At 39.8% G+C, this 17335-nt stretch overlaps 1 protein-coding gene across 4 annotated transcripts in view; it reads left to right on the top strand.

The window, feature by feature from the left end:
* Positions 1-17335, top strand: part of HMGCLL1 (3-hydroxy-3-methylglutaryl-CoA lyase like 1) — a 123357-nt gene that overhangs the window by 83151 nt on the left and 22871 nt on the right. Inside the window, exon 8 of one of the 4 annotated variants that reach the window (XM_084754976.1) lies at positions 6185-7593. The exons of the other annotated variants lie outside the window; for them this stretch is intronic. Within the exon in view, the coding sequence (XP_084611102.1) occupies positions 6185-6226 (42 nt within the window). The 3' untranslated portion in view covers positions 6227-7593. Of the gene's footprint in view, positions 1-6184; positions 7594-17335 lie in introns of those variants that run through there. 4 annotated transcript variants of the gene reach the window in all.

The following is a 17335-nucleotide window of genomic DNA, read 5'->3' as shown; positions in this document are numbered from 1 at the left end:
ATTTAGTAATGGAAGAAACATACGTGGCCCTATGGACTTCTCTCCAATTTTATGTAAAAACTGAGTTTTACTCTGTTTCATATTCCCTAAGTCCCTGAATAAAACACCAGTTTAACAAATTGCTTAATCTACTTAATATAAAACAATTGCTCATTTTTCTCCATTAAAATGTTTTGAGCCTTCATAATTGGGTAAAATAAATAAGATCCAATGCTACAAATAGCAGTCACATGTTAATTGCTAGCATAGAAACAAAGCACAAAGCCCAACATGAGAAAGTATTTCTCATGAAGAAATACTACATGCTTTTCTTCTTAAACTTAATAGACCTCTAGCTAGTTGCCTTTCCTTATAATGCTTTCCATATGTTTATGCTTCTCTTTTAGAAAGACTAAATTATTAACCTAATTTTTACATCAAAAGCATTCATGGTTTATGTAGACTCTTACTAAACCATGTTAAAATGCCACCAAACTACAAGTTTTTCTTAATGTAATTGGTTTATGTGGTTTTCAAAGAGGATTTAAAACAATTTCCACTACTACCTAGCCAAGCCCTTCTTTTTCTTTTTTCACTTTGTACTTGCTACAAAGGGTGTAATTGTGCAAAATTGAGACAAGTCAGAATTTCCAGAAGAATTCCTTGATAATGGTGGAGTTGGTTGGCAAATTCATGACAGTCATTGCAATTACTGCTCTAGCGAAACACATCAGCGTTTAGCATGTATGTTATTTATGATTAGAGCCATAGTGCAGAGCATTGGGAAACAAATGTATTTTCTAATTGCATGCATTAGGTATTATTAATTTATTAATACATTTTAAACAGCTAAGTAAAGTAGATGTACCAGGAAAGAAAGGATGCTGGGGACTTCTAGGGTAAGACAGTAAATGAGAAACTTCCTCTGTGCCACTCTATGAGTAAGAAGTGTTAGGGTGACAAAAGAGACCCCCATATTACAAGAAAAGAATGAAGGGGTGGAGTGAACCCAATTGGACCTCTACTGTTCAACTCATGGTGTTAAAATCCCAGTATCGGCCCTTAAACCCCACTCAAGGATTTGAGATGGAACAAAGTGAGGGCCAGACTTTGCTAAAAGGCCCATGGCTAGAGTCCACGTAACCTCCACGAGCAGTGGGCAACCTTCAAGGGCACCAACCAATCCCTATTAGAGTCACGTAGCCACAGATAGAGCTCCCCTAGAAGTCTTTAAAAGAGCCTTCAAGCTCCCTCTCAGTATGGTTTGTTAACCCTTGCATGCAGGCTATTTCTGCAGAATAAACTCGCTTTGTTGTTACATACTATTTGGGTCTGGGGTGTTCCTTCAGCAAATTTCAGACCCTTACAAGAAAGAGGGAAATAGCTATAGAAGTTAAGAAGAAGGTGATAAAACAGCTAAAAATCATAGAGAGGTAGGAAGTCACCATCAAGAGCAGAACATGTCCTAAGGAGGACCTTTACGTAAAGAAAAATACAGAGCCCCAACTAAAGAGGACCAGAAGAGACCTTCCATAGCATCTTATTGTCAAAATTCTAAGTGTGCAGCAGAAGGGAAAAATATAGAAAGCTATGAAACACGGGTGTTATCCTGAGAAATCAATCAGAGTAATACCAAACTTCAGCAGAAACTTTCAGGCAAAGAAAAAAGAGACTAGTGTCTATCAAGGCTATCACTCACTATTACTATTACTGTACCCAGAAATTACCTTTAAGAACTGAAGGATAATATATATTGGATATAAAGGATTATATGTATATATACAAAACAAAACTGAAGGATAAACAAAAGCAGTCCATGATTAAAAAAACAAAAACAAAAGCAAAAACCATTCATGACCAAAAGTAAGTCAGCATATCAGACAGAGAAGAGAAAGTTACACCCGTGAAAGCTTGGCAAGAATAAATCTTATTAGAAGGACATATAGACAAAAAGAAAATATGGAGATTGTAGAATATATTTTTGAATGGCTGCTAGTGAAATAACCAGAGAGAGATGATTTTTTAAAAACCTAGCGTCAAATCAAAATGAAAAGATAAGTAATGAAAACACAACAAAGGGAGTTATAAGTAGAAAATATTTATCTCTGTGTTATGGCATTCCCACCCTCCAACCCCCGAAAAAAATGGAAAGAAAAAAATAAAGATCTCAAATAACAATCTAGTGATATGCTCTCAGACTTGGAAATAAGAAAACTAGGCAACCAAGAATTTAATAGATATGGAGAACTAATGATGATCAGAGCAGAAATTAATAAAGTAATTATAAAGAAATTAACAAAGGTACCTAAAAAGTGATTACAAGAGATCAAGAAATAGAGAGTTGGTTCTTTGAAAATAACCAAGTGGACAAATTGTCTAACTAAGCAAAAGAAAATCCAACTCAGTCAAATCAGAGAAAAATAACCCATAGGATATTACATAAGTTTCTGAAAGTTAAAGGACAATTAGAGAAAAATTTGGACTATTTCAGGAAGTTGAAAAGCATAATAAAAGATACAGATAATTTATTTTTATTTTTTAAATATTTTATTAATTTATTCACATTACATCTCAACTGTTATCCCATCCCTTGTATCCTCCCATTCCTCCCTCCCTCCCATTTTTCCCTTACTCCCCTCCTCTATGCCTGTGACTGAGGGGGACCTCCTCCCCCTGTGTATGCTCACAGGCTATCAAGTCTCTTCTTGGTAGCCTGCTATCCTTCCTCTGAGTGCCACCAGGTCTCCCCATCCAGGGGACGTGGTCAAATATGGGGCACCAGAGTTCTCATGAAAGTCAGACCCCACTTTCCACTCAACTGTGGAGAATGTCCTGTCCATCGGCTAGATCTGGGTAGGAGTTTGAAGTTTACGGCCTGTATTGTTCTTGGCTGGTGCCATAGTTTGAGCAGGGCCCCTGGACCCAGATCCGCGCGTCACAATGTTCTTCTTGTAGGTTTCTAGGACCCTCTGGGTCCTTCTATTTCCCCATTACAGATAATTTTTAAAACATATATTATCTACTTAAATGAACCAAGAGAATACAGATGACCAAGTACAGCCAGTGACAAATAATAAAGTAAAAGTAGTAATAAAAAAATTTCACAACAAGAATATTCCTGGAACAGAGAGTTAGCCTGCCAAATTTTTACCAGATCTCCAAAGAACTAACTCCAATATAATTTTTTTTCCAGAAAAACTTTCAAACTCCAAAACAATATCAATAAAGACAAACAGAAAAAATAGGCCTTGGACAAATTATATTAATCAATATAGATACAAAAGTTTTCAGTGAAATACTTGGCTATTTGATTCAGTGTAACAATGAAATGATTGTGTGCCACCATGAAGTTGGTTTTAATCCAAAGATCCAATGATGATTCAGCAGAAACAAAATATACCCCTTCATAGTATCTTGAAGAAATGAGATAGGAAAGGATTGCTTCTCTATATGGTGTTATTATTATTCTTCTGAACAGGCAGTAAAAAACTGCCTCCTACATTCTTAACTTTATACCTTGGTTTTCCAGAAAAGATCTTACACAAGGAACTCTGGCTCACCAAGAGGCTGGTAGCCCATGAAGCCCCACACATTGACCCATCTTGACCACCCCCCTCCCCATGCTGGAATTACAGGAATATGTTTCCAGGCAGGGCCTTTTGCCTGGGTCCTGGGGCTAGCCTCAAACTTCCTAAATATGCAAGGATGATCTGGAGTTCCTGGTCCTCCTGTCTCTGCCCCTGGAGTGCTGGGTTTATAGGATATGGCACTTCGTGAGACTCCCACCCTGTTTAATTGGTAAAAAGCAGCTCGTTTGGATAGGCTTCTGCACTGCGGACACAAGGAGAGGCATTGCTGCTGTGTCTAGCATTTATGTGGTGCTAAGGATCTAAACTCAAGCCCTGGTCCCCTCTATTGATTGATACATGTGCCCAGACCCTGAGAAGAAGATGCTTATGCGCTTCAGGAGCAGCCATTGCTGCAGAGACCCCAGTGGGACGTTAATGCACTCACCACACGTTTTGTTCTTCTCGCTATTACAGCTGTATTTATTTTTATCTTTCTGAAAAGCAAAATATAAATGTTTATTTCCCCATTTTCTTTGCTTTCTCAGCCTCTTGCCTTGGATATGCACATATATGCATCAATATATAAATACAGCCTGCTGAATCCAATTAAAGTGTTGCTTGTGCACATATGATTTCAGGACTGACGGTTTGTCTAGAGGAGGGACTCCAGGATATTTTTTCTCCTTCCACCTTGGCATGTCTATTGATATCGTCATATTTAGGTTTTGTTTATGCAGCCATTCATGCAAAAGTCTGTGTCTGAGGACATTCTGGTATTCTGTCTCTTACAATCATTAAATATTTTTAGATAGATCAGTAGAAATAGTCAGAAATCAGTCATCGTAAAACCGATATATCTATACAATAAAGGGAAACTGATTATTGATCATTTCAAATGACTTAAAGACTCATCAACGTTCTTCCCGCCCCTAACCAAGAATTTGTTTGAATTTATAGCAGAAGGGAAAAATCAATTTTCTGCAGTGGAGTGTCACTGGGTTTTCTTCCACAGCCCGGGGCAATGAAGGACAGAGTAGCTGGCCAATACAAAATGAACTCCGTGTGCTTTTTAAAGGAGGGAGAAAGGCTGTTTGATTTTTGTTTGGTTTTGTTCCTGTCCTACTGGGTTTTTGTTGTTGTTATGATTTTCATTTTCATTTTGTTTTTAAGAGAACGAAAGGGAGAGAAAGAACATGAAGGTTGGTGGCTACAGCAGGGAAGAGGGTCTTGGAGTAGTGAGGGGGGCATATGATTAAAATATACTCTATGAAAAATTCTAATGAAAACAAAGATAAATAAAAGAATCATTGACGAAGTAGGAGAGTCTAACATAGACAGAGAAAAGCTAAAATATAATAATTATCATTCCAGATATCCTAGTTGTTTATTCGAAATTTCCAAAGAGATTTTAGGAAAATTGTTAAAAGCAATAAGTATAACAAGAGCACAATAACCAGCATAACTATAATGAATATGGTTATTCCTAACAGAAAAAATTCATTACAAGATGAAGTAATGACTTTATGATTAAATTTATCATTAAAAAGTCAAATAATGACATTAGTCTAGCAATATACTTGATTTTCCATCAAAATCAGCATAATATTATGGAGGAAACTAAGATTCAAGTAAGTGGCGAGATTCAATATCTGATTTTGAAAGATTTAACTTATGATCAAATGACAATTTTCATGAAATCGATCTATTTATTCAATCCAAAATAATAAAATCTGTGTCAATTTTTTGTAGATATTGTTGTTTGTTTTTGTTTTTGTTTTGTTTTCAAGACAGGCTTCTCATTGTAGCCCTGGCTATCTGGAACTGACTCTGTAGACCAGGCTGACCTCAAACTCACAGGCATCTGCCTGCCTCTGCTTCCAAAGTGCTGGGATTAAAGGTGTGTGACACCACAGCCCATTTTGTAGATATCTTTAAGCAGATTCTCAGTGTTTTAGGAGTGTGCGTTTCCTAATGTAGCTATGGAAATGTAAAAGTTACCAAGTCAGACTTAGATATGACTAATATCTTCTGGACCTAAAGAGCAAACATAGAGAATGGAATGTGTAAGATAATGTATGAGCACATAGACAGAAACTAAGAAATAGTTTAAAGGAAATGGTATAAGATGAACAGTCCCACACTAACAGAAGGGAAGGTGCTTTAGCCAGGATTATCAGCAAACTGAACATTTTCCAGCAAAGAATAAATAAGCTGAAAGACATGTCAATAGAAACTTCAAAGGAGCATGTAAAACAATCTGTAAAGGTTCAAGTAAGACAAAAAAAATCCCTTGAAAAATTTTAAATTGTAATACTTTATGGAAATTCTTGGGATGGTTTCTAGAATTTTCTGGAGGAGAGGTAAATGACCAAACAGAGCTTGCAGGAGAATTAAGTGTTAGTGATACTCCATTTACTCAAACAAGGCAGGAAGTAGTAGAAGGATGTTTATTTACTTATGTTTAAAAGTGTACATTTATTTAAAAATATGTTTTAACACTTAAAGTGACAGAAATTTAAGAGTTACATAAATAAGGGGATAAAGTGTGTCATTATAACCACATTTGGACTTCTGGCCATGATTTTCTGAAGCGAACTATCGAAATTTAATGAAACATTATTTTTATCCTATTTTAGCCAGATTCCATCGACTCTTTCAGTCATTTGAGAACACAGTGAAGAGACCAATCCGGTAAATAAAGGCCCCTGGACACGTTTGCATAACAAAAATGTGGCTGATGAAATATTCTGTGCTGATGTTTCTGAAACTAGATACCGGAAGCAAGCAGTGGAAATGAGACCTTTTACTGTTTTTACGCCAACATCAGCATCAATTATAGTGCTGTGTGAGAAAAAGTTGTAAGAAATACTGCTGGTTTTGCAAGTCAGCAGATTATTTTTTTTTTAATTGTGGCAGATTGGACCCCAAAACTTTATAGCCTTTAGCAACAAATGACTCCTAGACATTCAACTGATCCCTGATAAAAACAACCCTGGGGTTATGGGAAGGCTACTCTGCCAATTTCATCTCTCTGTGGGATCCACTGACATCTGGTTCAGCTGCGGAAGCTGGAAAACTTCTTTAAAATTCTCTTGACAGTAAAAATGGACATGTGGAAAACATTCTAATCTGTTAATCTTTGGTGCTCCCGAACAAGGGACATTTGGCTTTAAACTTCACGATGATAAATATGAAACTTCCAGATCTAGCTGTAAATAACCTAACGGCATTTGAATACAGGACAGCATTTTCTTTCCCAATGGTACCAAGATACGAATATGCACCTGCACTGACAAAAAGGACCCGAGCCCTTTGTTTACACTTGGGTTTTATAATTTGTCTACTTCTACGTTGGTTCCACTTGGCCAGTGAAAGTTAGGAAGCTGGCAGATAGCGCCTTTGTTCTCATCCCCTGTCTCTTCACACCCCCTTTCACTTCTTCCTCTACTTGCTCTCCGCGCTACATCAATGACTTCCTGTTCTCTTTTTCATCCTGTTACATGTTTCAAATAATCAAGAAAGCAAATAACAGAAGCAGTTATATCGTTTGTGGTGTTGATAAATGACCTATAGAATCATTGCATAGATAGATTAGGGTGTGAATATATTAACGGGCAAGAAATTGTATGCATTGCTATCTCTACTCAGATAAACGGCTATCTGCTAAATGTCATTTGTATCTGGTAGTTCCCACAAGATGCATAAAACTACACTACGCAGAAGCAACTCGTGGTGCCAACTCGTTGCTTGTGCTGGTTAGTTTTCGCCAACATGACACAAGCTAAAGTTGAAAAGTCAGTTGAGGTATTGCCTCCATCAGATTGGCTTGTCGCCAAGTCTTTCAGGGGCATTTTTCTTGATTAATTATTGATGTGGGAGAGCTCAGACCACCACCGTGGGTGGTGCCATCCCCAGATAGGATAAGGGAGCAAACCGAACAAGCCAGAAAGCATCTTCCCCTGTGGCCTCTGCTTTGGTTCCTGCCTTGGGTCCCTTCCCTCACTTCCCTCAGTAATGAAGTATGACCTGGGATTTGTAAGATGAAATAAACCCTTTCCTCTCCAGGTTGGTTGTGGTCACTATTTTATCACAGCAACAGAAAGCAGACTTGTACTTCCCTTTTGTGCGCAGTGCTGAGTCAGGCCTCACGTTGCTCCCCCCGTTTGCGGGCCATGTTTCTTTTTTTCCAGTTTTTTTGTGGATTTTATTTTATTATTTTTTTAAACAATCTTTTATATCATTTCATGGTTCTTCTGTCACTAGGACTTTCTTCTCAGAATGAATATATGTGTTGAAATTTTTATATACTAACCACAAATGCCATGGGTTTAAGCTCAGAAAAGGGGATTACAAAAGAAATACTGAATATAAACGTAAGTCCTTATAGAGTTACCCATAAAATAATACTATTCAAGGGTCTTTCTTTTTCTAATCCCAAGAGCCGTTTGTGATATCTAGGTAAAACAAATACATCAGTATTCACTTATGAATTAGTAGGCTAAAGCAAATAAAGCATGGCTATTATTTCTGACAAACTAGATTTGTTTTCCTCCCTCTGTTACTGTCGCTTGGTTTTAGCTTCTGAAAGGCAGAATGCCACATGATAGTTAAATGTGGGGCTTCTAAAGTATGGACATTTAAGATCAAAACTTCACTCTTGTTTTGGACAAATTACAGCAGTTGCCTGCTCCTGTGCAACCTCCTCTGTGGAACTACAATATCAATTGCGCCTGGGAGTGTTAGCCTTCTGGCCTTTTCTCATTGGCTCCAATCTTCAGCAGCCAGTTTTTCACCTCTGTAATTGACATCAATACTATCACTCAAGAATATCATTTGTCTTTCTAGTGGAAAGCTGGCTTCTGAAGTCTGTACAGAGTCTAAAGGAGACATTTGCTTTATTTTTTCTTTTTCAGATTTTAGTGCATGAGTAGTGTATTTGTGTTGTCTGTCCCTTTCTCTTCTCCATCTCACTACTCCCGTGTTCCAAAGACTCCTCAAGTCAATGGACACATATTGTTTAATTATTACTGTTATATATGCATGTATATATATATGTAATGTGCATATAAACTTTTAAATACAACCCACTTGAGTGCTGCTTGTATGCACATGTGTTTAGGGATGATCACTCGGCATTGTGCAGCCTAACAGAGGGCTCATCCCTAGATGTCACACTATGTTTCAGGAGAAGCAAGTGCTTTAAGTGGAAGGAGGAAAAAAGTTGTTGAGATTCCAAGCAGGAAAGTTAAGAGCTACATGAGAGGATCTGCAAGAAAGTCTGCATTGCTGAAATATAAAGTTTAAGACAATGACAAACCACAGAAGAAAAAGACATAACACAGACAACAGTGAACAGATAGGCGTGGTTATACATTCTGGTGACAAATCTTGCATGGCTTCAGTGGTGACTGATAATCAGCTTAAACTTTATCCTTCAGGAGACTAAGAACTACCAAGAGCTTCAGGTAGGAAGCAGATATTTGTGTGTTAGACTCATTGTAGAAAAGACTCTTCCAAGACATCTATACAAGATATAGTAGCTCTAGCAAAAACAAATGAGATTGAAGAATTTAGCATATGATCCAAGATGGCCTTATGCAGAGAGCGCACACACACATTGCAATAATACAGGGGACAGAGTGTTTTAATGTGGTAGTAATAAGATCCCATGAGTGATTAAGTATGAAAGCCAGATCTGCGTCTCATGCCTTCAACATGAGCAACTGGCTGGACAGTGACCAAGGTTTGTCACATGTACCCAGTTGTAAACTGTTACAACAGAAACACAGTTCTTCACTATTGTGCCAAAGAGAATGGAAAGGTCACTCGAAATGAGAGAATTTAAAAAGCCAAACAAAGTCATTGTGGCAGAATGTCAGCTCAGCTCAGAGAATAGAGTCTGGGCCCAGTGTCCTCTGGCACTTACTGCCTCATTCACTGCCCTCAGCTGAGACTGTTTTATGTTTTTTTTTCTTGTCAAGCTTCCCATAGAACTAATTTCCTCCATGCACATCTGGTAATGATGTTCTAGATTTGTCAAAAGAATAAAACTCACGAGGCATAATCACACTCAAATGTCTACCTCCCTCATCATGAAGACTGATCGAGTAGGACGCGGGACCTCAGCACTGGGCCTCAGAGAGGCAAGGTCTCACAAACACCATAGTAGCATGGTTTCCTTTCATCACTGGGAGTTGCCCATGGTGCACACGACAGAGAGCAACTGCCATGATTTTGAAGGCAGACGGTCCTAAAAGGTGATACGACATGTGTATGCAAATCAGGAGACTATGCGTATAGAAGAATGCATGGAATGGATTTAAGAAGGCAAAGTCTGAAACTGTTCCAAGGAGAATGTAGTAATGATGAATACCATGCCAACAAGTAAAATTTATATGAAAGCGAATAAGAGAGAAGATGATATCAGATATTAGTGCAATCACAATGAACAGATCATAGGCAAAAATCTTTCCTTTTCTTTAATTCTCTTTTCTTTTCTTCCTTTCCTTTCAGTCTTTTGAGACAGGGTTTCTCTGTGTAGCCTTGACTGTCCTTGACTCACTTTCTAGACCAGGCTGGCCTCGAACTCACAGCGATCCATCTGCCTCTGCCTCCCCAAGTGCTGGGATTACAGGCGTGCGCCACCACGTTCAAGTTAAGAAAATGTTTCTTAAGAATCACAGAAAGATATATAAAACTTAATACCCAGCTATGATCAAACATTGTCTAAACTAATACTAAGTCAGGACTACTTGGAGTTCACAAAGAGTATCTCAGAACTGTTAATGACCATTAATTATACTGATAATGAGAAGTTTAGAAATGTCATCCATTACGAAGATAATACACAATGGTAAGGTTTCGGAAAGTTTAGAAAGGGAGCAAAAAAGGAAGGGAAGCAGGAAAGCACAACGAGCAGTCAAAATTGTTATTCCCATGTTGTTTATTCTTTCACACGTTTATCATATAAAAAGCACGTGACTGCATACATGTCTCATTCCACTCCCGTCTTCTTTCTAGTCGCAGTCAACTTGTCCTCACAGCTGCCACCCGCGCCTTCCTTTCCTGACACGTTGTGCTAAGGACTGCTTGCATGACAGGGTGAAGGTTTGTTTACTTAAGCAAGAGTAATGCATCGGTGGTCACATCACTGAGGAGTGTGACTCCATACAAAGTGTAGCTTCTCATGAGGGGTGGGTCTTTGTGGGCCCCTGTTATCCATAAGGGAGTATTGACGTGGTCAGTCTTTGACAGGACTTGGGAAAACAAACTCAGATGTTGTAAGTTTGTGAATGGTACAGCCATTCCTAGAAGACAGTGTCTCATCAAATTCCTTTTCATCTTCAGAGGCTTGCATTATTTCCACATTCTCTTGGGGGATGTTTCCCGAGCCTTGGAGGAGTTACTATAGATGTCCTGTTTAGGACTAAGCACTCAGTACTTACCTCTTTGATCACTTATGAGTCTCTGAATTTATAGTCAGCGGTGTAAAGCCAAGGTTCTCTGAGCAAATCTGAGGGCAGCACTACTCTGCGTGGATAAGCAAATATTTAGAAGCCCATTCACAAAATATCTTTTCCATAAAACATCAGTGTTTTGTTCCTCCCTCCCATTATTTCTTACTAGCTTCCTAGCATCTATAGGTACTCTAGCTGAAACATACGTATCTAGAGATTCAAAGCTGATGCCCACGTGTGACAGAAAACATTGTGCTTGTCTTTCTGGGTCAGAGCTATCTCACTTAGTGTGATCACTTACAGTCCCATTCATTTACCCTTGACTTTTATAACTTCATAATATATCACTGCATCAGCAAACAACATTTTCATTGTTCATCCATCAGCTGATGGAAATCTAGATTGTTTCCATTTCCTGGTTATTGTAATGAACATGGAAGGACAAGTGTCTCTGTGGTAAAGTCTGGAGTCCTTTGGATATAAGTCCCAAAGTGGTATAGCAAGATCATGTGGTAAATCTATTTCCAGCTTTTTTCCTCCACTGATTTTCATATCTTTTAAGCAAGTTGGGGTAGAGTACAGTGATATCAAATGGGGGAAAGAAATAGGAAGAGAAAGGATGAAGTGAGTTGAGAATGGGAAGACAGAAATTAAGGGAAAGTTTAACACTGTAGGTAGGACTTTGAAACTATGTATACATGGTTTAAATGGCGTTACCCTACAATGGGGGAACAATATGCCAACCAGACATCATGTACTAGCAAAAATGAACAAACAGAAAATCCCAGTACCAGGATCAATTTTTTTGAGCTGCCCTCCCTGCCCACACCCCAGCAATCTGCCATGCAGTACTGGATGCAGCTGTTCCCCCTGCCCACACCCCAGCGCCATGCCATGCAGCACTGGATGCAGCTGCTCCCCCTGCCCACACCCCAGCACTCTCCCATGCAGCACTGGATGCAGCTGCCCTCCCTGCCTACACCCCAGCACTCTCCCATGCAGCATTGGATGCAGCTGTTCCCCCTGCCCACACCCCAGTGCTTTGCCATGCAGCACTGGATGCAGCTGCCCTCCCTGCCTACACCCCAGCGCCCTGCCATACAGCACTGGATGCAGCTGCTCCCCCTGCCCACACCCCAGCACCCTGCCATGCAGCACTGGATGCAGCTGCTCCCCCTGCCCACACCCCAGCACCCTGCCATGCAGCACTGGATGCAGCTGCTCCCCCTGCTCACACCCCAGCACCCTGCCATGCAGCACTGGATGCAGCTGCTCCCCCTGCTCACACCCCAGCACCCTGTCATGCAGCACTGGATGCAGCTGCTCCCCCTGCTCACACCCCAGCACCCTGCCATGCAGCACTGGATGCAGCTGCTCCCCCTGCCCACACCCCAGCACCCTGCCATGCAGCACTGGATGCAGCTGCTCCCCCTGCCCACACCCCAGCACCCTGCCATGCAGCACTGGATGCAGCTGCTCCCCCTGCTCACACCCCAGCACCCTGCCATGCAGCACTGGATGCAGTTGCTCCCCCTGCTCACACCCCAGCACCCTGCCATGCAGCACTGGATGCAGTTGCTCCCCCTGCTCACACCCCAGCACCCTGCCATGCAGCACTGGATGCAGCTGCTTCCCCTGCTCACACCCCAGCACTCTGCCATGCAGCACTGGATGCAGCTGCTCCCCCTGCTCACACCCCAGCACCCTGCCATGCAGCACTGGATGCAGCTGCTCCCCCTGCTCACACCCCAGCACTCTGCCATGCAGCACTGGATGCAGCTGCTCCCCCTGCTCACACCCCAGCACTCTGCCATGCAGCTGCCCTCCCTACCCACACTGCAGCACTCTGCCACTTCAGTCCCAGCCAGTCTTAATGGTTGACTGGTCAAGTATTTGGTGTGCAATGTGCTGTTTTATTTGGAGAATTACAATGTAATTTGTCTTTCTTGTTTCATTAAAAAAAACTGTCAAAGCATAGTACATATTTTACTCACTGTTGGATATTTAAATAAGCTGAGGAATGCATCCCACAGGTTTTTTTTCTTTTGAACAAAAAAAATCTAGTTAAAACTTCACTGTTAAAAGATGTATAGATGACTAAAACACACCAATGAGTCATTATTCTTTAGGTAACTACACTGCTTGTCTACAAATTATGTTGTATGGGTTTTTGTTGTTGTTGTTGTTTATTTGTTTTTTTTTTCCACGTAGGGTATAAGAGTCAAGTGATCCTTTGTTTCCAAATCCTGTAGTAGCACTACGCAAGGAAAAGCCTAATAAAACACAGTGAAGTGTTCTCTCCTGAGATGACATGGCTGTGTGTATTTTATGTGTCTCATAGACATTTCCTAACTGTACACAGCTAAATGTTTAAATGATGTTAATGCGGTGATGATGAATAAACACTGTTGACATTAAAACTTGGCATTACAGTAGACGAGAGAAATTGCTGGTTTAAACAGCACCAACCCAAAGAATGTTAACATACATGAGTTACTAAGCTCACAAGTAATAGCATAATGCTGCCCCTGACGTTTTGGATAATGGTAACAGTGAAATGAATTCAATATGCCTCATTTAGACAAGTCTTCTGTCATGTATCAGAACAGTGTACATAATTTTAAGAGTATCTCTGTGTGTGGTTTTTTTTCCTACTAAAAATGTATAATGTTTTCCACAGGTTCTTAAAAGATCCCATGCCTTACTAACATTTAGAATGTTGTTTTGGAAGGATTTTTTTTCCTTGAGAAGTATGGAGCCCTACAGTGAAATAAACAGTGCCCTTGTCTTGAAATGCATTCTTAGGACTCAAAATGTTTCTTGGGAGAATACTCTACCAGAAACACAAATATATTTACTTTACTCAATTAACATTTATATGTCCTGGCTACTATGGACAAGACTGTATAAGATGTAAGGAAGAAAGGAAACAGGGGATGAAGATCAGGGAGTAGAGAAACAACAAAAGCAAGTTAAATATGAAAACTACCATAGTGAAAACTGATACTTTGCGTGACTATTTAACACAACGAAAAGCGACAGTCCTATGCACACCGTTTGGCTTGTAGACATTTGCAGCACTTGCTTTTGTTTTGTGAAGTAGACAAAAATGCTCAATAAAATACTTGCAAAACCAATACAAGATATATTAAAAAATGGTCACCCACAACAATAAGATTGGCTTTATCCCTGAGATTCAGAGATGGGTCAGTGTATAAACTGATAAATTTAATGACCATTTTGAAAGATGAAGAAAAGACTGACAAAATAAAAAGTATCTTCATGATAAACATTCTAGAGAGAATAGGAGTGTTGGGAGGATACTGCAAAACAAAAAAGCTATAGCTGAAAAACCCACAGCCAACATCATCCTAAATGGATAAAAACTCAAAGCAATACCTTCAAGTCAGGAAGGAGACAGGGCTGTATACTCTTCCTATTCCCTGTCAATGTAGTGCTTGAAGGCCTGGTTAAAGCAATAAGAAACAAAAGAGAAATTAAAGGCATATCAATAGGGAAAGAAATGAAGTCATCCATATTTGCAGATATGAAAGTGTGTGCAAGAAAGACCAGCAAATTCACCTGAAAATCAGAAATGATCAGCACTTTTTAGCAAAATTTCAGTATACAAAAATAACTTACAAAAGTCAGCAGTTTTTCTGTATGCGAAAGATAGACATGTTGAGAAAGAGATTGTAGAAAATCTTCCATTCACAATATCCTAAAAGAACATATCTAGGAACGAACCTATACAAGGAAGGGTAGACATGCACAAGGAGAGCACTGAATCTTTGATGAGACTGAGGGAAACACATAAAGAGGAAAACCTCCCCCATGGAGGAATTAATATTGCAAAAATGAGTACTGTAAACAATTTACAGATTCAATGCAATCCTACTCAAATCTCATGACAGTCTCCACAGAAATATAAAAATATCTTAAATTATGTATTTTTATGAATTTTAAACAAAGCACAAATTATCCCAGACAGCCAAAGCAAACCTAAACCTAGTCAGAACAATGCTGGAAGGGCAATCATACTAGATTTCACGCCACTTTACAGCCCTATGCTAACAAAAGGTTCTGACACAAAAATACACATCTAGCTCAACAAAACAAAAATAATATACCCAAATATGAGCACATGTAATTAAATACATTTCATATTTGATAAAGTGTCAAGATACATGGTTGAAGGACAGCAGCAGCATCAATGAACGGTGCCTGGGAAATTGGATGTGCACATGTAGCAGAATAAAATCAGATCCATATCTATAGCTATACCTAGTGCTTTGTGTGAGCACGTGTGTACACACACACACACACACACACACACACACACACACACACACACATATACACACACAGAGACACACTCAAGCACCCCAAGAAATACTTCATGTGAATCTGATGTCTCAATATGGAATCCAGAACTTTGAAACTGAGAAGAAAACATAAGCAATGGTCTATAGGATATAGGTTCTAAAAGAGACTTTCTGAATAGAGCGGCCAACAAGTGACAAAAAAAGGTACAATTGTCATAAAACTAAAAACTTTCTGTCCAGTAAAGGAAACAACTAGTTGATTGAAAAGGGAGTCTTCAGAGTAGGAGAAAACCTTCGCCAGCGATGCATCTGACAGGGCATTAAGTGTCTAGAATATAAAGGAACTAAATAACCAACCAACCAAACAAAACAAAGCATCAAGAAAACAGACACCCCAATAAAAATGGCTCTATAATATATCTTGAAATCTGGAATGGTAATCTTTGCAGCATTGTTGCTTTTGCTTGGGATTGTTCGAGCACCCAGGGGCTTCTGTGATTCCGTGGAGCAACGTTTCTGCCAAAATATATAAAGTGAAACAAAATACTGAACCCAAACAGGACTTTTGTGTAAAAGAATTTCTGAACAATAGCCATGGGAAATGCTTGTCAGAGGAAACGTGTGTGCTTTTTCGTTGGGTGTTTACTAAAGGTCACTTGGTTTTGTATTCTGAGAACTCTTGACGACTGTATCAGGACCACTATTAAAAGCCTCCATCCCCAACAGTGTAAAGTGGTGGTGCTGATCACTGCTCTGGGCTTGACAACTCAGTAGTTTTCAAAAGCTGGGAATCTGGAACAGAGACCCAGTGTAGCTAGTGCTTAAAAACAAGCAAGCAAGCAAGTGAGCAAGCAAGCAAGCAAACACCATGATGTCAGTTCCAGGCCAGATTTTTACCTGCCAATGAAGAACCATGTGTTATCTACGTAATGAGTAACTAAGCTGAAGAAGTTATAATACATATCTTCTAACAAATCAGTTTAAAATCAGCTGGGCATGGTGACATATACAACGGGACAAATCTAGTTCTAGGGAGACAGAGGCAGGCAGGTGTCTCTGAGTTTGAGGCTAGCCTGAGCTCTGAGTTTGAAGCTAGCCTGAGCTACATAGAAAGGCCCTCTTGCAACAAAACAAAACAAAGCAATTCAATGCCAAGCACTGACTGATACTCAAGAGGAGAGAACAATTTTTGTTAAAAGTTACAAGTGCTTTGTTTTTAATAGCTGAGTAGTATTCCATAGTGTATATGTACCACAGTTTCTTTATCCATTCTTCTACTGATGGACACTTAGGCTGTTTCCATGTTCTGGCTGTTATGAATAAGGCTACTATGAACATGGTTGAGCAAATTTTCTTGTTGTGTGCTGGAGCATCTTCTGGGTATATTCCAAGCCGTAGAATGGCTGAGTCTTGAGGAAGCCCTATTCCCAGTTTTCTGAGATAACACCAGATAGATTTCCAAAGTGGCTGTACTAGTTTGCATTCCCACCAGCAATGAAGGAGTGTTCCTCTCTCTCCACATCCTCGCCAGCATGTGGTGTCGCTTGAATTAAGGACTTCCCGAAATTTGTGGATAAATGGATTGAGCTAGAAATGATCATAATGAGTGAGTTAACCCAGAAACAGAAAGACTCAAATGGTATATACTCACTTATATCTGCATACTAGCCCAAGGGGCATGTCCCACGAAAGCCTTCACTTGCCAGGAAACTAGGACAGAGGGGAGGACATCCTAATGGGACCCTAGATGAAAGAAGCATGGGAGAATAGCAAAGTAGAAGGATCCAGAGGGTCCTAGAAACCTACAAGTAGAACATTATGATAGGCAGATTTGGGCCCAGGGGTCCCGCTCAAACTAAGGCACCAGCCAAGGACAATACAGGCGGTAAACTTTAAACCCCTACCCAGATCTAGCCAATGGTCAGAACATTCTCCACAGTTGAGTGGAGAGTGGGATATTACTTTCTCACATACTCTGGTGCCTCACATTTGCCCATGTCCCCTG

This window comes from Acomys minous, assembly GCF_964271855.1.
Source record: "Acomys minous genome assembly, chromosome: 13".
In the NCBI taxonomy this organism is placed as follows: domain Eukaryota; kingdom Metazoa; phylum Chordata; class Mammalia; order Rodentia; family Muridae; genus Acomys; species Acomys minous.
The sequence above is the reverse complement of the archived record's forward strand: the minus strand, read 5'-3'. Positions and strand labels throughout refer to the sequence as shown.